Source organism: Tupaia chinensis, unplaced genomic scaffold (genome assembly GCF_000334495.1).
Source record: "Tupaia chinensis unplaced genomic scaffold, TupChi_1.0 Scaffold000078_1, whole genome shotgun sequence".
Lineage (NCBI taxonomy): Eukaryota > Metazoa > Chordata > Mammalia > Scandentia > Tupaiidae > Tupaia > Tupaia belangeri.
Window position 1 is genome coordinate 903,072 of NW_006159539.1, and position 21,084 is coordinate 924,155.

General features: G+C 41.9%; 1 protein-coding gene across 1 annotated transcript in view; it reads left to right on the forward strand.

The window, feature by feature from the left end:
- Window positions 1-21,084, forward strand: part of PEAK1 (pseudopodium enriched atypical kinase 1) — a 248,378-nt gene that overhangs the window by 214,570 nt on the left and 12,724 nt on the right. The window contains exon 9 of the mRNA XM_027768913.1: window positions 10,887-11,632. Within this exon, the coding sequence (XP_027624714.1) occupies window positions 10,887-11,632 (746 nt within the window). The remainder of the gene's footprint in view (window positions 1-10,886; window positions 11,633-21,084) is intronic.

The following is a 21,084-nucleotide window of genomic DNA, read 5'->3' on the forward strand; positions in this document are numbered from 1 at the left end:
TTTTCTTAGTTTTTGAACTCTTATTTCTGTGTGTCTGTATTTAATTTTCCTGGTATAGCACTTGCTTGAGAACTTCTTGGAGATCTGGTCTGGTAGTTGGTAAATTCTTTTAGGTTTTGTTTATCTGAGAATGTTCTTGTCTTTTCTTCCCACATGAAGGATAATCGTGCTGGGTACAGTATTCTTGGTTGAAATTGCTTTTCCCTTAACACTTTGAATATATTTTCCCATTCTTTACTCACTTGTACTGTTTCCAATGAGGTAACTTGACCTTTCTCTCGTCAATCTTAGTATCTTGTCTTTCTCTGTGGTTTTGGTCAATCTTGCTCTAATGTGTCTTAGAGAACATCTTCTTGGGTTTCTGTTTGGGGTCCTTTATATTTCTTGGGACTGGATCTTTGACTGCCTCTCTAGGTTTGGAAAGTTTTCTTGCAAGGTTTCATGGAATAGATTATCAATGCCCTTATGAGTCTCTTCCCCTTCTGGGATACCAATTATCTGGATGTTTGGACATTTGATGGTATCTAGTATTTCTCATATATTATTCTCATTTTGGGGGGCAATTTTCTCAGTCTTCATGGTGGAATTTTCTAGGCCAGCGATTCTATCTTCTACATCTGAGATTTAATTTTCTGTATGATCTAGTCTCCTTTTAATACTTTCAAGGGAGATTTTTACTTCCTGTATTATAGCCTTCATCTCTAACAGGATCATTTGATTCTTTTCTCTAGTGTGTATTTTCTCTTTTAGGTCTTGCAAGAATTTCCTCTCTTCCTGGAACTCGTCAGCTCCTTTCTCCTTTCTCTTCTGCAGTTCACTGTCTCTCTTCTCTTCCATCTCTGTTAGCTTTGTCATTATGAATATTCTAAATTCTTTATCAAACATTTCCATGAGTTTCATTGTACTGTCTGAGGATTAAGAGGATTTATTCTTTTCCCTTGGAGGAGAGGTATTTTCTTTCTTTCCCTTATTTCTTATGACACTGCAGTGATTTCGAGTCATCTGATGGATGGTGTGTTTCTTCCTCATTCTTGACATTGAATCTGAGCATTCAGAGGCATGCAGAGGGAGGATCTGCAGTCTCTCTTCTGTTCCATTTTCACTCCTTGCGCATCAGAGTCAGTGGGAATAGAGGAATATTCTGACACGAATCGTATTCAGATGTTTGGATCTTGTTCACTTGGACTGTGTAGACAATTAGTGCATAGAGGCAGAATGAATCTGGAGGGGAAAGTCTCAACAGCAAATCTTCATTTTTGGTCAAGGAAAGTAATATTTCACAGTGCAAGTTCGGTATCCATCTCAGAATGGGCCTGGCCTGGTTTTCTCATCATTTACTTTTAAGAATGTGATATAGGGCCTAATCTGTCACCCTGAAGACTTTTTTTTTCCCAACTTTTTTTTTATCTGTTCAACTTTGTTGTTGTTGTTATTCTTATTATTAGTAGTATTAGTAGTAGTAGTAGTATTTAATTTGACTAGCGAGAGAGAGGGAAAGTGAGAAAACAAGCCACCAGGTCCAGGACTTGAACCATGGTCAGTCATGTGGGAGTCCAGCACCTTACCCATTTGCTGGTCCCTGAAGACATTTTTAAGCAGGGTGAAAGCAAAGTGGTAGAATATGGACCCTCAAAAATAGAGGTAAGTATGGTTTAAGTGTGGTTTTATCCAACGGAATTTTTTTTTTTTTTTGGAGAGGTTTTTCGCTATAGGGCACGTGTGTTCGCCAGACAGACAGAGAGAGACATAGAGACAGAAAGTGAGAAATCACCTCCCAGGGAGGATGGTCATGCCGCAATCCCTTCTCCTCCATTCTCCTCTTGGGATCTTGGGCACACACGCACATGCACCCGGCATGAGTTTTAAGCCACCGGGTCCGGGATGCGAACCGCAGTCGACTACGTGGGAGTCCAGCGACATAGCCATTACGCTAACTGCTGGTTCCCAAAGGAACTTTTTAAACATATAGCAAGGCAAGATTTAGAACCCAAATCTATTTTTTTCTGTTTCGTGAGCTGGTATGCCACAAAAATGCAGAGTATGAGATATTATATCAGGCCTGCTGAAAGCCGAGTGTGAAGTCTGGTCCCAGAGGCTTAAGAGGAATGTACAGGATTAAAAGTTTAAAATAAAAGCAACTAAGATACCAAGCTTTTAAAACATTGACCCAAATGATTGGAATTCAGCTAGGAGAACGTGTCTTTACTGGAGAGAAAAAACTAGAAACACAAAACACTTTAAACTTAGAAGAATTGCCTGGCCTCCTTGCATGGGCTGTGGAATGTTTGTGGTTTCACTGAACTCCCAAGTTTCTGATTCGGATATGGAACTCTCCTTAGTTCCCAGGAGATCGCATCCTGCCGTTTGGGAAGAGAAGTCCCGTTTACTATCGTTTCCTCGCTCCTGTGCTTCCATTTCCATTTTGGAATGACGACCAACTCTTTTGACTCTGTCCTGCAGCCTGGCAGCCATGTACTGGCAGCACACCTGCTGTGTGCCTCATACCACATCGTGTTCTGGAGGGATGCAGAAGGTACACACACACACGCACACACAGTATAAAAGGTTAAAAGTGCTCTCACAAAGCAAAAAGTGCTAAGAAAACACAGAAGACCAAGTGTTGGCTCCTGCTTTGAGGTGAGTGAGGAGGAAGGAAGGAAGGCTTCTGTGGAGAAGGCCATCGGAGCTTGGCCAAGGACAGCACGCCATTGCTAAGGCAGACGTGGAAATAAAAACGTGGAGCATGTGAGCAGGACAGGAAGGGCCCTGCCACAGGAGCAGTACTGCTGAGCTGCTCCTCGGAGGCACGTGGGAACCCTCGGTCCGGCTCACAGCCCACCCTAAGAGCTGTGAAAGGTGGCACGTGCCTACAGTCCCAGCTACTTGCAAGGCTGAGACAGGAGGACAGCAACACGGCGAGACCCTGTCTTTAGGGGGAAACTTTTCTCTAATTAAAGAACTAGTAATAAAAGAACAAGAAGTGAGTAATTGATGTGGACAGGTTGGTGAGTGGTATGGTAGATAAGAAACGGAGAGTCTTGACCAACCTGCTGAGGAGTTTGAACTTTATTCTGTAGGTGGTGGGAAGGAGCGTGGTTAGCCTTCTTCCACCTCCTCTGATAAGCGTTAGAAAGTTGCTGATAGTGAGAGATCTCATCTGGCTTGCAAGTTCTGTGGTAATAAAAGAAATAAAGTACTTTTAGAATCCTCCATTCTTCTATCATTCATGATTATTTCTGTTTGTTCTAATTTGAAAAAATGGATAGAAAATGGCTCTCCATAAAGCCTCTCTTGCGGCCCGCACTGCAATGGGCAAGAATAAATTCATGGTTTCTCTTTCCTTGGTCCTTTCTGTTCTCAGCCGGATTCTTTGCTTGGTCCTGGGTGTACAGTCCATGTCTTTATTGAGCAAACCGATAGGGAACTCAAATATGGACATAAGTTCAAGTATAAGACTTGAGAGAGTGTTTTTCACAGGGTTCTATCTGAGGTCTCGAAGAAGAGGTCAACTTTAGGGAACAGAGTAAGAAACTCCTGCGGCAGAACGTTTAAAGGTGAGGAGAGTAGCAAGCCTTTCCTGGAAGAGGGTCAACATGAACAAAGACGCAAAACATGACGGAAGCACAGAGTAGCCAAGAGTGTTGCCAAACCTGCCAGCAATTCGGCTTCTGTGATTTCGGATGCAGGAAGAAGTGCCACCAGGGAAGGAGGTGCCAGGGCCACGCCTGGCAAGGCTCGTTCGCTGTGCCTGAGTATTTGGACTTGATCGCCAAGGGCAGCATTTGTTAAACAAAGGCATTCCATAATTACCTGTGGAATTTGAGGAAAAATGAATCGGTCTAGTGGCTAGAGTGTTGAGGGAGGTGAAACCGAAGACAGTGATAACAGGAGACTGGCCAGAAGTCAGGAAAAGATGACGAGGGCTTGTGCTGGTGCAGTTCACTGGTTCTAACCTTCTCCGGGGCACTTCACCTCCGAAAAGTTTGGGTCAGCACATTAAGTGTGTGTTACAAAGCATACATCTGTCATCTTGTAAATAAACCACAGTCCTGACATTTCACAGTAGCCAAGGGACAACAGGGCTAGGGCAGCCCTGAGCCCTTACCCTTGAGGGAAGGGTTCAGTAAATGCTGAGCCCTTAGACCACTGGTGATGGTAAGGGCACAGATAAATGGGAAAGTGTGGCTGAAAACTGCATTTACTGTGGTTTCGAAGCATGGCCTGTCGGTTTGCTTTACTGAGATATAATTTACATACCTTAATTCACCCTTTTAGATGTGAATTTTAGATGACTTTTAGTATATTCACAGAATTTCACAGTCATCGCTACTGTCTAATTCCAGAGCATTTTTATCACCACAAGCAAAAACCCATTAGTAGTCACTCTCAGGCTTCTCTTCTTCTAGCCCCTGGAAACCACTAATCTACTGTCTGTCTCTGTGGCTTTATGTCTTTCTGGACATTTCGTGTAAGTGGAATCATACAATACATGGTCATTTGTGACTAGCTTTTCTCAGCATAATGTCTTCAAGGTTCATGAATGTTGTAGCATGTGTAGTACTTCATTTCTCTTTATGGCTAATACTTTTCAGTTGTGTGGCTATACTGTATTTTGTTTATTCATTCATCAGGTGATGGGCATTTTTATTGTTTCTGTTTTTTGGTTATTATGAATACAAATTTTTGTGTAGATATATACTGTGATTTTTCTTGGATGAAAATACTAGGTCATATGGTAACTCTGGTTAGTTTTTTGAAGAACTACCAAACTGTATTCCAAAGTATCTGTACCATTTTAGTTTCGTACTAGCAGTGTGTGAATGGTTGCAGTTCTCCCTATCTTCACCAGCACTGTCTATGGTTTTTTTTGTTTGTTTCTTTTTGTTTTTTTTTTATAACTAGCCTAATAGAGGGCCAGCAGATAACATAGTGATTAAGATGCTGGACTCCCATGTGACCAACCACTGTTCAAGTCCCAGACCCATTGACTTGAAAATCACACCAGGTACACTAGTGTACATACCCAAAATCCCAGGAGGAGAGTGGAGAGAAGGGATTGCAGTGTGGCCGTCCTCTCTAGAGGGTGATTTCTCACTTTCCCTCTATCTTTCTCTGGCAAACACAAACATACTATGGCAAAACCTAAAAAATAAATAATAACTAGCCTTGTGGGTGTGAAGTGGTATCTCAGTTGTTTGGGTTGGTATTTAACTAGTGGGTAATGATGCTAAATCTTTTCGCGTGCTTATTGGTTATTTGTCTATCTTCTTTGGGGCAATATCTATACAAATCTATTCTAGTCTGTTCCATTAGTAGTAATAGAAAATATGTGAAACTGGATGATTTATTAAAATAAGTATTTAGTCAGCTCACAGTTTGGATTTCTAAGGACCAGAGGCCCTCCCAGGTGGGGTTCTTCCAAGTGCATCACAGCATGGGGTTGGGCAGGAGAGCTTGGTCTGTGACCCATGTCTGTCCCATGCCCCCTCCTTAGAAACCTACCAGAATTCAATCCTGGGAACCCTGTCCTAATCATTACTCTCTGCCTCAAAACCCCACCTTTGATCACTGTAATTAGATCCAGTTTTCACCCTCTTTGTCCAGTTATAATGGCTCAACACATGAATTTTGGGGAGAATATATTCAAACTATAACAAAATCTTTTGCCTGTTTTTAAATTGGTTATTTATCCTTTTTTGTAAGAGTTCTTTAAATATCCTGGGTACAAGTTTATTATCAGATAAATCATATGGATATATTTTCTCCCATTCTATGGGTCATCTTATCATGTTCTTAATGTTTTCTGAAGCAAAAAAGTTTTCCATTTTTAACAACTACTAGCAATGTATGAATGTTTGCATTTGTCCATGTCTTCCCCAGCACTTGTCTGCATTTTTAATTTTAACTAGCCTAATAGAAAACCAGCAGGTAACACAGTGGTTAAGACACTGGACTCTCAATTTTTTTTTTGTCATTTTACTTTAAATGTCATTTTGGAGGGACCAACAGGTGGCGTAATGGCTACGTCGCTGGACTGTCATGTAGTCAACCGGGGTTTGAGTCCCAGACCTGTTGGCTTAAACTCATGCGGGGCACGTATGTGTGTGTGTGCCCAAGATCCTGAGAGGAAGATGGAGGAGAAGGGGTTGTGGCATAGCCATCCCCCGGGGGGGCTGATTTCTCTCTTTCTGTCTCTGTGTCTCTCTCTGACTTTCTGTCGGGCACACACACCCTATAGCAAAAACCTCTCTAAAAAAAAAAAAGTGTCATGTTTTTTAGATGTCATATCTAAGAAGCCATTGCCTAATCCAAGATCACAAAGTCTTTCCCCGTGTGTTTTTCTAAATGCTTTATAGTTTTACTTCTTCAATTTAGATCTTTGATATATTTTGAGTTAATTCTGTGTGTAGTATGAGTTAGGGATTCAACTTTATTCTTTTATGTCTGAATATCTAATTGTCCCAGCATCACTGGTTTAAAACACTGTTCTTTCCCTGCTTGAATTGTCTTAACAACCATGTAGAAAATGAATGGACCAGGGACCAGCAGATGGTATAGTGGTTATATCACTGGACTCCTACTTAGTTGACCGCAGTTCAAGTTTCAGACCCAGTGGCGTAAAACTCATGCCAGGCACGTGTGTGTGCATGGCCAGAATCCCAAGAGGAGAAGGGATTGGGACATGGCCATCCACCCACCCAGGGTTGTTTTCTCACTCTGTCTCTGTCTGTCCGGGTGAGCGCACATGCTCTATAGCAAAAAATCTCTCTAAAAAAATCAATGAGCCATAAATACATATACATATATATATATATATATATACATATATATGTATAAATGTATATATATTGCACTTTCAAATATATTCCATTCATCTATACAAGGTATCTTTTACAAATTAATATAAAATGGGGCCAGCAAATGGCATAGTGATTATATCGTTGAACTCGGACATGGCCAATGACAGTTCAAGTCTTAGACCCAGTAGCTTAAAAATCATACCAGGAACATGTGCGTGTATGCTAAAGATCCCAGGAAGAGAATGGAGAAGGGATTGTGGCATGGCCACCCCCCATGAGGAGATGACTTCTCATTTTACCTCTCGCTGTCTCTGTCTCTCTTTCTGGCTAGCGTATGCACCCTATGGTATGTTCTTAGAAACATTTTCTTAATTCATAGAAAATCTATATCATGAAAAACCTATGCATTTTTTTTTTACATAGAGATAACCTTATACTGTAATTCTATTTTTCTGTGGACTTTTTGAAGTCCCCTCATATTTCTGTTCTTATGCCAGTACCATACTGTCTTAATTACTATAGTTTAGTAATAAGTTTGGGATCAGGAAGTGTTGAGTTCAACTTTGTTCTTTTTCAGGACCTTTTTTTGGCTACTCTAGGTCCCTTGTATCTCCATATGAATTTTAGGCTCACCCTGTCCATTTTTTCAAAGAAGTCTGCTTTGATTTCATGCCTTGTTCCCCTAGCAAAGAAATACTAAGGCATTAATCATATCTATTACTCCCACCAAGCCAGTAGACTCATACCTTCAATGGTTAGGTTGTTCTTTGGTCTCATTTTGAATGAAGGCGTTGACTAGTGCCTGCGGCTGCCTCATTCATTCCTGTTTAAGTTTCAATTATGGAACAAGGTTGAAAACTTTACTTAATTATTCTTTTTGCTTTTTCTTTATTTTGAAACAATACAGGGCAATCCAGAGCAACCATGATACCTCCCAAGCATCCACGGCAGCCCAAGGGAGCTTTGGATGATGCCATTGCCTTTGGGGGAAAAACAAACCAAGAAACACCTAATGCCTCCCACCCCACACCACCCCCACTGCCAAAGAAAATGATCATAAGAGCCAATACAGAACCAATCTCCAAAGACCTCCAGAAGTCCATGGAAAGTAGTCTTTGTGTCCTGGCTAATTTTGAAGAACTACCAAACTGTATTCCAAAGTATCTGTACCATTTTAGTTTCGTACTAGCAGTGTGTGAATGGTTGCAGTTCTCCCTATCTTCACCAGCACTGTCTATGGTTTTTTTTGTTTGTTTCTTTTTGTTTTTTTTTTATAACTAGCCTAATAGAGGGCCAGCAGATAACATAGTGATTAAGATGCTGGACTCCCATGTGACCAACCACTGTTCAAGTCCCAGACCCATTGACTTGAAAATCACACCAGGTACACTAGTGTACATACCCAAAATCCCAGGAGGAGAGTGGAGAGAAGGGATTGCAGTGTGGCCGTCCTCTCTAGAGGGTGATTTCTCACTTTCCCTCTATCTTTCTCTGGCAAACACAAACATACTATGGCAAAACCTAAAAAATAAATAATAACTAGCCTTGTGGGTGTGAAGTGGTATCTCAGTTGTTTGGGTTGGTATTTAACTAGTGGGTAATGATGCTAAATCTTTTCGCGTGCTTATTGGTTATTTGTCTATCTTCTTTGGGGCAATATCTATACAAATCTATTCTAGTCTGTTCCATTAGTAGTAATAGAAAATATGTGAAACTGGATGATTTATTAAAATAAGTATTTAGTCAGCTCACAGTTTGGATTTCTAAGGACCAGAGGCCCTCCCAGGTGGGGTTCTTCCAAGTGCATCACAGCATGGGGTTGGGCAGGAGAGCTTGGTCTGTGACCCATGTCTGTCCCATGCCCCCTCCTTAGAAACCTACCAGAATTCAATCCTGGGAACCCTGTCCTAATCATTACTCTCTGCCTCAAAACCCCACCTTTGATCACTGTAATTAGATCCAGTTTTCACCCTCTTTGTCCAGTTATAATGGCTCAACACATGAATTTTGGGGAGAATATATTCAAACTATAACAAAATCTTTTGCCTGTTTTTAAATTGGTTATTTATCCTTTTTTGTAAGAGTTCTTTAAATATCCTGGGTACAAGTTTATTATCAGATAAATCATATGGATATATTTTCTCCCATTCTATGGGTCATCTTATCATGTTCTTAATGTTTTCTGAAGCAAAAAAGTTTTCCATTTTTAACAACTACTAGCAATGTATGAATGTTTGCATTTGTCCATGTCTTCCCCAGCACTTGTCTGCATTTTTAATTTTAACTAGCCTAATAGAAAACCAGCAGGTAACACAGTGGTTAAGACACTGGACTCTCAATTTTTTTTTTGTCATTTTACTTTAAATGTCATTTTGGAGGGACCAACAGGTGGCGTAATGGCTACGTCGCTGGACTGTCATGTAGTCAACCGGGGTTTGAGTCCCAGACCTGTTGGCTTAAACTCATGCGGGGCACGTATGTGTGTGTGTGCCCAAGATCCTGAGAGGAAGATGGAGGAGAAGGGGTTGTGGCATAGCCATCCCCCGGGGGGGCTGATTTCTCTCTTTCTGTCTCTGTGTCTCTCTCTGACTTTCTGTCGGGCACACACACCCTATAGCAAAAACCTCTCTAAAAAAAAAAAAGTGTCATGTTTTTTAGATGTCATATCTAAGAAGCCATTGCCTAATCCAAGATCACAAAGTCTTTCCCCGTGTGTTTTTCTAAATGCTTTATAGTTTTACTTCTTCAATTTAGATCTTTGATATATTTTGAGTTAATTCTGTGTGTAGTATGAGTTAGGGATTCAACTTTATTCTTTTATGTCTGAATATCTAATTGTCCCAGCATCACTGGTTTAAAACACTGTTCTTTCCCTGCTTGAATTGTCTTAACAACCATGTAGAAAATGAATGGACCAGGGACCAGCAGATGGTATAGTGGTTATATCACTGGACTCCTACTTAGTTGACCGCAGTTCAAGTTTCAGACCCAGTGGCGTAAAACTCATGCCAGGCACGTGTGTGTGCATGGCCAGAATCCCAAGAGGAGAAGGGATTGGGACATGGCCATCCACCCACCCAGGGTTGTTTTCTCACTCTGTCTCTGTCTGTCCGGGTGAGCGCACATGCTCTATAGCAAAAAATCTCTCTAAAAAAATCAATTATCCATAAATACATATACATATATATATATATATATATACATATATATGTATAAATGTATATATATTGCACTTTCAAATATATTCCATTCATCTATACAAGGTATCTTTTACAAATTAATATAAAATGGGGCCAGCAAATGGCATAGTGATTATATCGTTGAACTCGGACATGGCCAATGACAGTTCAAGTCTTAGACCCAGTAGCTTAAAAATCATACCAGGAACATGTGCGTGTATGCTAAAGATCCCAGGAAGAGAATGGAGAAGGGATTGTGGCATGGCCACCCCCCATGAGGAGATGACTTCTCATTTTACCTCTCGCTGTCTCTGTCTCTCTTTCTGGCTAGCGTATGCACCCTATGGTATGTTCTTAGAAACATTTTCTTAATTCATAGAAAATCTATATCATGAAAAACCTATGCATTTTTTTTTTACATAGAGATAACCTTATACTGTAATTCTATTTTTCTGTGGACTTTTTGAAGTCCCCTCATATTTCTGTTCTTATGCCAGTACCATACTGTCTTAATTACTATAGTTTAGTAATAAGTTTGGGATCAGGAAGTGTTGAGTTCAACTTTGTTCTTTTTCAGGACCTTTTTTTGGCTACTCTAGGTCCCTTGTATCTCCATATGAATTTTAGGCTCACCCTGTCCATTTTTTCAAAGAAGTCTGCTTTGATTTCATGCCTTGTTCCCCTAGCAAAGAAATACTAAGGCATTAATCATATCTATTACTCCCACCAAGCCAGTAGACTCATACCTTCAATGGTTAGGTTGTTCTTTGGTCTCATTTTGAATGAAGGCGTTGACTAGTGCCTGCGGCTGCCTCATTCATTCCTGTTTAAGTTTCAATTATGGAACAAGGTTGAAAACTTTACTTAATTATTCTTTTTGCTTTTTCTTTATTTTGAAACAATACAGGGCAATCCAGAGCAACCATGATACCTCCCAAGCATCCACGGCAGCCCAAGGGAGCTTTGGATGATGCCATTGCCTTTGGGGGAAAAACAAACCAAGAAACACCTAATGCCTCCCACCCCACACCACCCCCACTGCCAAAGAAAATGATCATAAGAGCCAATACAGAACCAATCTCCAAAGACCTCCAGAAGTCCATGGAAAGTAGTCTTTGTGTCCTGGCTAATCCCACCTATGATATCGACCCCAACTGGGATGCCAGCAGCGCGGGCTCTTCCATCAGCTCTGAACTCAAGGGACTGGACATTGAGTCTTACGACTCCTTGGAGAGACCTTTGCACAAAGAGAGACCTGTCCCCTCAGCAGCAAACAGCATCTCCAGCTTAACCACTCTCAGTATTAAGGACAGGTTTTCCAACAGCATGGAGTCTCTGTCCAGCCGGCGTGGTCCCTCTTGCAGGCAGGGCCGAGGTATCCCGAAGCCACAGAGACAAGCACTTTATCGAGGACTTGAGAATCGGGAGGAAGTGGTGGGTAAAATCCGAAGCCTTCATACAGATGCCTTGAAGAAACTGGCCATCAAATGCGAAGACCTCTTCATGGCCGGGCAGAAAGACCAGCTCCGTTTTGGGGTGGACAGCTGGTCAGACTTCAGGCTAACCAGTGACAAACCATGTTGCGAGGCCGGGGATGCAGTTTACTACACTGCTTCGTATGCAAAAGATCCACTCAATAACTATGCAGTCAAGGTAAGAAAATACTATCTCATTTCATCTTAACCAACATGCTGTTGCTGTTGTGTCTGCTTTTCTTTTCTTCTTTCTTTGTTCTGTTCTTCCATTCAGCAAAAGCTATGGAGCATCTACCTTACACTAGATACTGTAATAAACAGGGGGCTTATTTATTATCCAGGGAAAAATAACAAATGTACAGAGTTCAACAGTATACCGTGTACTAAAAGAGAGGGCAGAACTCTGTGGGAGCTTGGAAGGACCTTAACCCAGACTCCAGGGTCAGAGAAGTCTTCTCAAGATAGTCCTTGAGCTGCAACAATCTGCAAGCTAGAAAAATGAGTTCTTTTATGTACCTTCCACTCAACGCTTTTGTCTTTTATTCCTCTCCAAATAAGAGACCCTTGTCTACTACTACTTTATAACTCCTGTTTCCTGGAGGAATATTTTTATAGAGGAAGATAACCAATATGTGTTGATATACCAGGGACTTTATTTGTTATGTAATTTAATCTTCACATCAATACCATGAGGTTAAGATCTTTTTCTCCACGTAACAGATAAGGAAAATGAAACTCAGAGAAGTAGGCTCACTTGCTTAGGGTCACAGCTAGCAAGCAGTAGAGCTAGCATTTAACGCAGGCATCTCTGCTCTGGAGCTTGCACTTTGTGTCTGTATTGCTCACTCAAGGCAACCCACTGCTTCATGAAGCCGGAATTCTTGACATGGAGAGTTCTTGTACAATCACTGTAAGTTAACCCGCGGGTTTTGCGAATGTCATAAATAAAGCATGGACTTTAAAGTCTACCGGTCCACCAGATTTGGGTTTAGACCCTGGCTCTTGCCACTTAGTGACTTTGCTAGTAATGGTACCCACCTTATTGGGCTACCATTTTGGTTAAAAGAGATCAAAATGTCTCTGGTAGGTGTTCATTTTTTTAAGTAGCCACTAGCTTTTTTAGTTTCCTTAAAAAGAGTAATGATCTTGGGGCCAGAAGGTGTTGTGGTGGTTAAGGTGCTGCACTCCCACATGTCCAACCACTGTTCAAGTCCCAGAGCTGTTTACTTGAAAAATCAAACTGGGGCCGTGTGCATGAGTGCCAAGAATCCCAGGAGGAGAATGGAAAAGGGATTGTGGCATGGCCATAAACCGGGGGGTGGGGGGGGGGATTTCTCACTTGCCCTTTCACTGTCTCTGTCTCAGGTGAGTGCACGTGCCCTATGGCTAAAACCTAAAAAAAGAAAGAGAGAAAGTAACAATCTTTGAGTCTGGATTTTAGCGTCTTTCAGATGTTTACAATGATAATCCTTCTACTTTATGGGATGGAAGGGAGGATCATGTGAGATAATGCATGTGAAAGGGTTTTGAAAAAACACAAAGCACTGTGTAAACTAAGGTAATGTTCTCCATTCTCATAGTCCCTTTTTACTGGTTCTCCTTACCAATTCAAAGCCAATTAACATATCCAAATGACTTTTACATGTTAATTTGGTTTAGAAAGACCAGATGGTACCTTCGTAAATTAATGGATATAGTACAGGTTTGGCCCTACCTGTCTGTCAAGACAGAGCATATGCTGGGGACCAGCAGGAGGTGTGGTGGTTAAAGTGCTGGACACTCCCATATGGCTGACCAAGGTTTGAGTCCTGGACCTGGTGGCTTGCTTTCTCACTTTCCCTCTCTCCCTCTCTGTGTCTCTCTGGTCAAATTTAAATAAATGAATGAATAAACAAAATTAAATAAAAATTTAAAAAAAAAAAAAAAGGACAGAGCATGTGTTGGACCAGAACTTCCGCTAGCTGTTCTCCACAATCGCATCGCCTGCACCACTTAATGCTCGGTGGCACTGGCAAAGTGACCCTGTTCTTCAGCCCACACTTCTACAATTAGGCTGAGGGTAAACTACAGAGAGGGGATCTGGAGTAAAGTGACTACATTACTGTTGAGTATAAAAAGGCATCTTGAGATTCTGTGTGGCACTCGAGAGCTTTCTATCAATAGGGGTTATGGTGCCATATATATCTTGGGCCTTTATTGCTACGAGATCACCAATGCAGAATGAGTACCTATTTCAGAAAGGGGCATTGAACTATCTGTTCTTTCAAAACAATTGAGAAGTAGGGCTTCACTAACTTTATGTATTATTGCCATGCAATCTTGTCTCTTTCCCAAATCAATGGTCTGGTATTGATTTCTTTGCTTGTAATGATGCAGAAACAATCTCCAAAGAACAGGTGGCAAGTGGTTATGTACTGGGGGTTCTTGACAGGTTTGGGAAAGGATGTTTTACACTAAATGCTGAATATAAATGTCTCTTTGAAGACTCTCTGGGTGTTTGCAGAAGTACCCAATTGATTATACAGCCATAGAGGAATAAACTCCTAGTGTACTGTGCAGAGATAAGCAAGAGACCAGTAGTTGGCCACAAAAAATGCGTCTTTTTACTGTTTGTCTTCTTAAAGTACCCTTTCACCTACTAATGAGATTTAGAGTAGGCTAATACACTGAAAGTCTTTAAAAGGTTGCAGAAAGAAGCCAGTGCTAGAATTTAGCAATTTTAAAGCCAATGGATACTACCTGTATCTCTTAAAATGCCAAATCTAGTGTAACCACAGAGCATTCAAACCATTTCTCCGTGCGTTGCCTTAGTTTGTTCAGGCCGCCATGACCACATACCATAGGCTAGATGGCTTGAACAACAGAAAAGCATGTTATCACATTTCTGGAGTCCCGAAGCCCAAGATCAGGTTTCTGCTTACTTGGTTTCTCGTGAGAGCTTTCTTCTTGGCTTCTGGACAGCCACCTTCTCTATGTGCTTTTCTATGGTGAGGAAAGAGAGAGAGAAGAAAAGGGAGTACCTCGGTATCTCTTCTAGAAACGCCAATCCCGTTGTATCAGGGCATCACCTACATGACTTCATTTAGCCTTAATTGCTACTGTGTAGGCAAGTACAGTCACTTAGGGGTTAGGGCTTCAACCTAGGAATCAGGGGTGGTTGGACACAGTTTAGTCTGTAACATTCTGCCCTGACCCTCTCAATGGTCTTATGTCATTGCTTATCAAATTTCCCAAGAGCCCCAAAAGTTTTAATTCATTTCAGCATCAGTTCTGAAGCCCAAAGTCCAAAGTTTCTTCTAAATATCATCTAAATCAGATATAGGTGAGGTATGATTCATCTTGAGGCACAATTCCTCTCTAACTATGAACCTGTGAACCAGTCAAGTAATGTGATTCTGAAAGACAACTGAACAGGTATAGGAGAGACATTCCCATTCTAAGTGGCAAAAATTAGAAGCAAGGAAGGGATGATGGGTCCTAAGCAAGTCTAAAACCTAGCAAGTCAAAATCCATTTAATCTTAAGCCTTGAAAGTAATCCTCTTTGGGACCAGCCCCATAGCCTAGTGGTTAAAGGAAGCCAGATCCCACGTGGCTGACCACAGTTTGAATCCTGACCCAGTGGCTTGAGAAACACACTGGGCATTGTGTGTGTATGCCCCAAATCCTGAAAGGATGGAGAAACAGAGGAGAAAGGATCACAGCATGACCACGCCCCTTTGAGAGATACTTTCTTCTCCTCTCCCTCTCCCTCTCTCTCTCTCTCTCTCAGTCTCTCTGGAGAAAAAGAATCCTCTCTGATTTAACACTCTACGCCCCAGGCCCAGAGTGTCCGCCAGGTAGCAGCCTCACTCCCATGCCTTGGCAGGGTGGTCCTGCCTCTAAGGCAGTAGTCGTGTTCATCCTGGCCCTCCAGATCTATAGAGGTATCCTCATCCTTTGAAGCCAAGCAGGGAACAACCTTGCCCACTGGATCTGTGGTGGGAATAGCAGAGCTGATGTCTCTGTGTCACCCTCAGGGTCATGCTTGCCTTTTCTTGAAGGATAGTGTTTTTGCAGTCAGGTATCTCTGTGGTCCAGGCCTATAGCGTCCCTAAAATCTAGGAACTTTTTTTTGCTTCAGATTTCTCTGTACTCTTTAGTTCAGACTGGCAATATCTTTGCGGGTGTAATCTCACCCCTGTCCCTGCCTTCTGCTGAGCTGGCTGAGTAAATCCATCAGTCATATCATGATCTCTTAATCAGATGGCTGTTTAGCCACGACCTTAGTGGTCCCTTCAGAGCAGCCTTCTACATGTTTAGCAGTGTGGATAGCCTGAGATTACCCGAATCTTCGAGTTTTGGTCCCTTTTTGTTTAATGATTCTTTCTTCGAATCATCTCTCCTTTCACGTGCTGCTCCTTAAGCACTTTGCTTAGAAATCTCTTCAGCTATAAATCCAGTCTCATCATCTCTTGCAAGTTGTCTTCCACAAAACACTAGAACACAAGCACATCCTTTGCCGCTTTATGGCTAGGATTGTCTTTTCTCTAGATTCCAGTAGTGTGATTCTCACTTCCATCAGACCTCGCCGAGTTCCCCAGTCATCCGTATTTCTGGCACCTGTCTCTTCATGCTTCTCCAGGCTTTCCTAAGCATCACCTTAAAACTCTTCCAGCCTCGGCCCAGTTCCAAAGCTCTTCCACATTTTCTGATATTTGTGACAATGGCATTCCACTTCTAGGTTTCAAAGTCTTAGTCTCCTCGAGCTGCCATAACAAAGCATCATGGACTAATGGCTTAAATAACATAAAATTCCTTTCTTACCGTTCTAGATAAAACTAGATCTTGGAAAGCCTAAGATTCTGGCTGATTCAGCTCTGGTGAGAGCTCTCTCCTTGGCCTACAGACTTCTCACTGTGTCCCCACATGATAGGAAGAGAAAGCAAACTCTCTGGTGTCTCTTCTTATGAGAACACTAACCGTATTATAGCCGGGCCCCAATCTAATGGGCTCCTCGTCAGTCCTGTCTCCAAATCTAGCCACACTGGGAGTTAGGGCTTCAACACATGAATTGGGGACGGGGAGGGAGCAGAACACAATCCAGCTTACAGCATGTGTTACTTCTCGTGTGGTAAAGCGTGTTTGAAGGTGCTCCTCTTTCATATTTATTCTAATTTTCATTCAGCATTCATAGCTTTATTGTTTGTACTGGTTTAAATTTGAAGGCATCACAGTGAATAATAAAGAGCTTTGGATAAAACTGACCTGGGTCCCAGTTCTGCGTCTACCACTGTGTGCTGTCGAGCAAGCATGCAACCTCTCAGCCTTCGCATCAGCAGATACTAACCACTCTATGCCTCATGAGATTATTTTAAGTCACATGTTTATGTACTGAAATTGCAGTTATAAAGTCCATATAAAATATAATAAAATAATACATTCTTGTTTTTAGCAATAATGGAAAATTACTGTTCAACATTCTATAGATCACTCCCTGTTATTCTTAAATATTAGGCATTAGCCTGAACATATTTAGTTAGGTCCTGGGCTTAGATGTTTTCTTTCTTATTACTTTAAGGATGTAAACATCTCTTTTCCTTAAAATTATGAGAGAAAGCTACAAAATGCTAATAGCCTCAAGAATTTAAGTACTGCCAAATATTGGAATCAAACTAAGTGCCTGATATTAAAGAAACAGTTTAATAAATTATGGCACATCAGCCCAATGGAATGTTTGTAGCCATTAAAAGCAGCAATTATGCAGACTATATAAAATCATGAAGAACACTTCTTGTGGCCAGCTGCAGTGACACAGCAGTTGTGCAATACTCCGCAGTGCTGAGGCCATATAGGAAGGTCCCAGGTTCATGTCCCACGGCCTCCCTGTACGCAACGGGTACTCATATACTCCTGTGACCCTAACTGGCTGAGGCTGGGGATGGATCATGGTGTGAAGACCCTGATGGGGGCCCCCTCCCCTCTTCTCTCTTTCTCTCTCTGCCCAGAAGGAAGAGAGGGGGAGGGAAAGAAGAAAGAATAAATAAATAACCTTTTTTGGGATAGAGGAGGGAATAGTTTTTACATAATTTCATGAAAATAGCTGAAATATAAAAAATATGACCATAACTTTTTAAATATTGAATTATAAAATGGTAATATACAAATGATTCTTGTTTGAATAGTGGTAACTGTAGGTGTCTTTTATTTGTGGTTAACCCAGAGGTTAAGAGAGCCAGATCCTGCATGGCTAACTAGCGTTTGAATCCAGCCTCCAGTGACGTAAAACACACCAGCTCTGTGAGCACGCCTGCCCACAACCCTGACCGGAAGGACAAAGGGAGTGAAGGGATTGCAGCGTGACTGTACTCCATCTCTTCCCCCTCTCTATTTTTCTCTTTCTCTGGCAATGAAGAAAATAGGTTTGCAGAAAAATGAAGTTCAAGTATGAGTTCATTTTTTTTAAATGATATAATATCTTTTCAATGAAAAAAGAAAAACAAAGAATTAGAGATGTTGGCCCATTTGACACACTGGCCTTCCTGAAGGCGGCTTTCCCTGGTAACTCCTGCCTGTAGTGCCCTCCTCTGTTTCTTGCTACCTGGCTGGCGCACACACCGCCTCCTCCTTCTGGACCACTCTTCTCCTGGGAGGTAGTGCGTACAGGAAAGAGCCTCTGCAGTGTGAAGCAGAGGTGACCTGCTTCAGAGCCACCTGAGGGGCCTCACTAAAAACGTCATCCTACACCTACGGAATCACTGACACTGAGACCTCAGAAGGTGCATTTTTGTAGAAAGCACGCCCAAGCAGCTCCCATGTACAAAATTTGAGGACTCTTGATAAAATGGTTAAGAATTAGAACTTGGGCTTTGAGGTCAGACAGACCTGGGTTTAAATTTGTTCTTTAGCTAAGTAGTAGCTGTTACATTGGTAACCCTGTTATTTGCCTTTTCTAAATTCAATATCTTTATCTAGAAAATAGGGAAAAATACTTTATTTTTCTTAAAGCCATTGTGAAAAGGAATCACAGGAGTTAATAGTGATGAATTTAGTGCTTGAAGCATCAACCTGCACAAAGTTGAGCAATCAAATGGCAGTTAGTTATTCCTTCATTCTCTTCTCATGTACCTAGGAAGTTCCTATGCGGTGTTATTGTGTGTTGTTTTTTATTGTTGTTTTGAGAGATTTTTGCTATAGGCATGTGCACTTGCCAGAGAGACTGAGAGAGACAGAAAGACAGTAAGTGAGAAATCACCCCCCAGGGGAAATGGCCATGCCACAATCCCTTCTCTTCCATCTTTCTCTTGGGATTTTGGGCACACACACACACGCACCCAGCATGAGTTTTAAGCTCCCGGGTCTGGGACTCAAACCACAATTAACTATGTGGGAATCCAGCAGTATAACCATTACTGGTTATACTGGTCCCTCCTTTGTGTTCTTGAAGAATCCAGCTCTATGAATTTCCTTCTCTGGTCTTCTGAGAACATACTGACAGCTCCTTGCTGTGCGCCCACCCACACAGTACCTAGTGGATTTCTTTATTGCTCTGCTGCTTTGCTACACTCGTGCAGTTAAGACAGTCCTCGCATTATACAATCACAGAAACATACCTCCCCTCCCACCATTACACTTGACCTTCTCCATGATGGGGACCGTAGCACATTAATCCTTATACCCTTACCATATAATGCTAGGTGTGTAGTGCACATTCAATAAATATTTCCTGAGCTTTCAAAAACATTCACTATTGGGACCAGCAGTTAGTGTAATGGCTATGTCACCAGACTCCCACATAGTCGACTGCGGTTCGCGTCCCAGACCCAGTGGCTTAAAACTCACACCGGGCACGTGTGCATGCGTGCCCAAGATCCCGAGAGGAGAATGGAAGAGAAGGGACTGCGGCATGGGCATCCCCCCTGGGGGGTGATTTCTCGCTTTCTGTCTCTCTATCTCTCTCTGTCTGTCTGTCTGGCAAGCACACGCACCCTATAGCAAAAATCCTCTCCATAAAAAAAAAAAAAAATCACTATATAAAACATTGTGATACTTTTGTAGATTTACAAAATACAGAGTAAGAGGCCAGCAAGTGGCATGATGGTTAAGGCACTGGATTCCCACATGACCGATCATAGTTCAAGTCCCAGACCTGGCAGCTTGAAAATCATGTCAGGCATCTGTGCATGAGTGCCCAAATCCTGAGAGGGGAATGAAGAAGGGATTGTGGTGTGGCCATTCCCCAAGTGAGAAGTTGGTTTCTCACTTTCCCTTTCTCTGTCTCTCTCCAGCAAGGGTGCATATTCTAAGTCAAAAATGTAAAAAAATAAATAAAAATACAGAGTAAGACAAAGGCCTTGACTTCAAGGAGCTTACATTGCAGCATGAAAGACAAAGGCATAAATAACTCTCAAACAAAACAGATGATAATGAAGGTTCTGAGTGGTGTGCAGAGATGTAAAGATGAGTGAAGATCAGTGAATGAAATTAGTTGTTAATGCTTATCTCAAGACCAATGAGAAAGGGCCCCTTGCATCTATTAATACTTTGTATCACTCTTCATGGCAATGTGGAGAGAACAGTCGAAAATAAAGCTGTGAAAAGATTTGGGACCAAATATAGAGGCTTTGAACGATGAGCTTAAGAGGTTAGAGTTTATTCTGTGTTTTGTGGGAAAGCGCTCAGGATTTTTAGACAGAGGAATAATGCAAGATTAATGATTTTTTAAAGAAAACTATGGTTGGAAGAGTCCAAAAGAACCGGAAGCAGCAAAGCCTATCATTATGCTGTCATAGTCCAGGTAAATGGTAACGGGACCCTGAAATAGGGCAGAGGGTAAAAAAGAAGAGGTGGTTAAAGAGCTAAGGAGGCAGCAGATTGGCTGAAAATAGGATGAGGGCAGTGATGCTAAAAGTTCCTCTTAAAAAAAATTAAATTATATATTTATTTCTTCCATGAGCAAGAGAGAGACAGCACCCCTGCCTAGGTCCTGAAACCATGATCCATAGGCAGTGTCCAGCCAGCCCTAGAGCGTGGGCATACACATGCCCAGCATACTCAGGGAGGTCTTCAGACTTGAACTGGGAACTTTCCCATCTGGAATTGCCTTGCAGAGTATCACTTTCTTTTTTTTTTTTTTTTTTTTGGAGAGGTTTTTTTGTTATAGGGCTCATGTGCTCACAGAGACAGACAGAAAGCAAGAAATCACCCCTCAGGGGGGATGGCCATGCTACAATCCCTTCTCCTCAGTTCTCCTCTCAGGATCTTGGGCACACACGCACATGTGCCCAGTGTGAGTTTAAGCCACCGGGTCCAGGATTCGAACCACAGTCAACTACATGGGAGTCCAGTGACATAACCATTATGCTAACTGCTGATCCCCAGAGTATCACATTTTGCTGCTTTACCACCATCTGGCCCCAGGGCTAAAATGCCAAGGCAAAATGATCCCTAGGTGATAGTGATACCATTCACTGACATACAAAATAGAAAAGTCGGACAGATGAGGTCTCCATGGGGCTTGCACATGGGGCACCCAGATCGTGAAAAGCTCAGTCAGCAGATAAGATGTGGGTTTGGTATTCATAAGAGGTCAACCTTAGAGACATGGTTGCCTAGTCCTCGCGTGGGCTTGCTGTAGTTCCGACCGCAGGAAT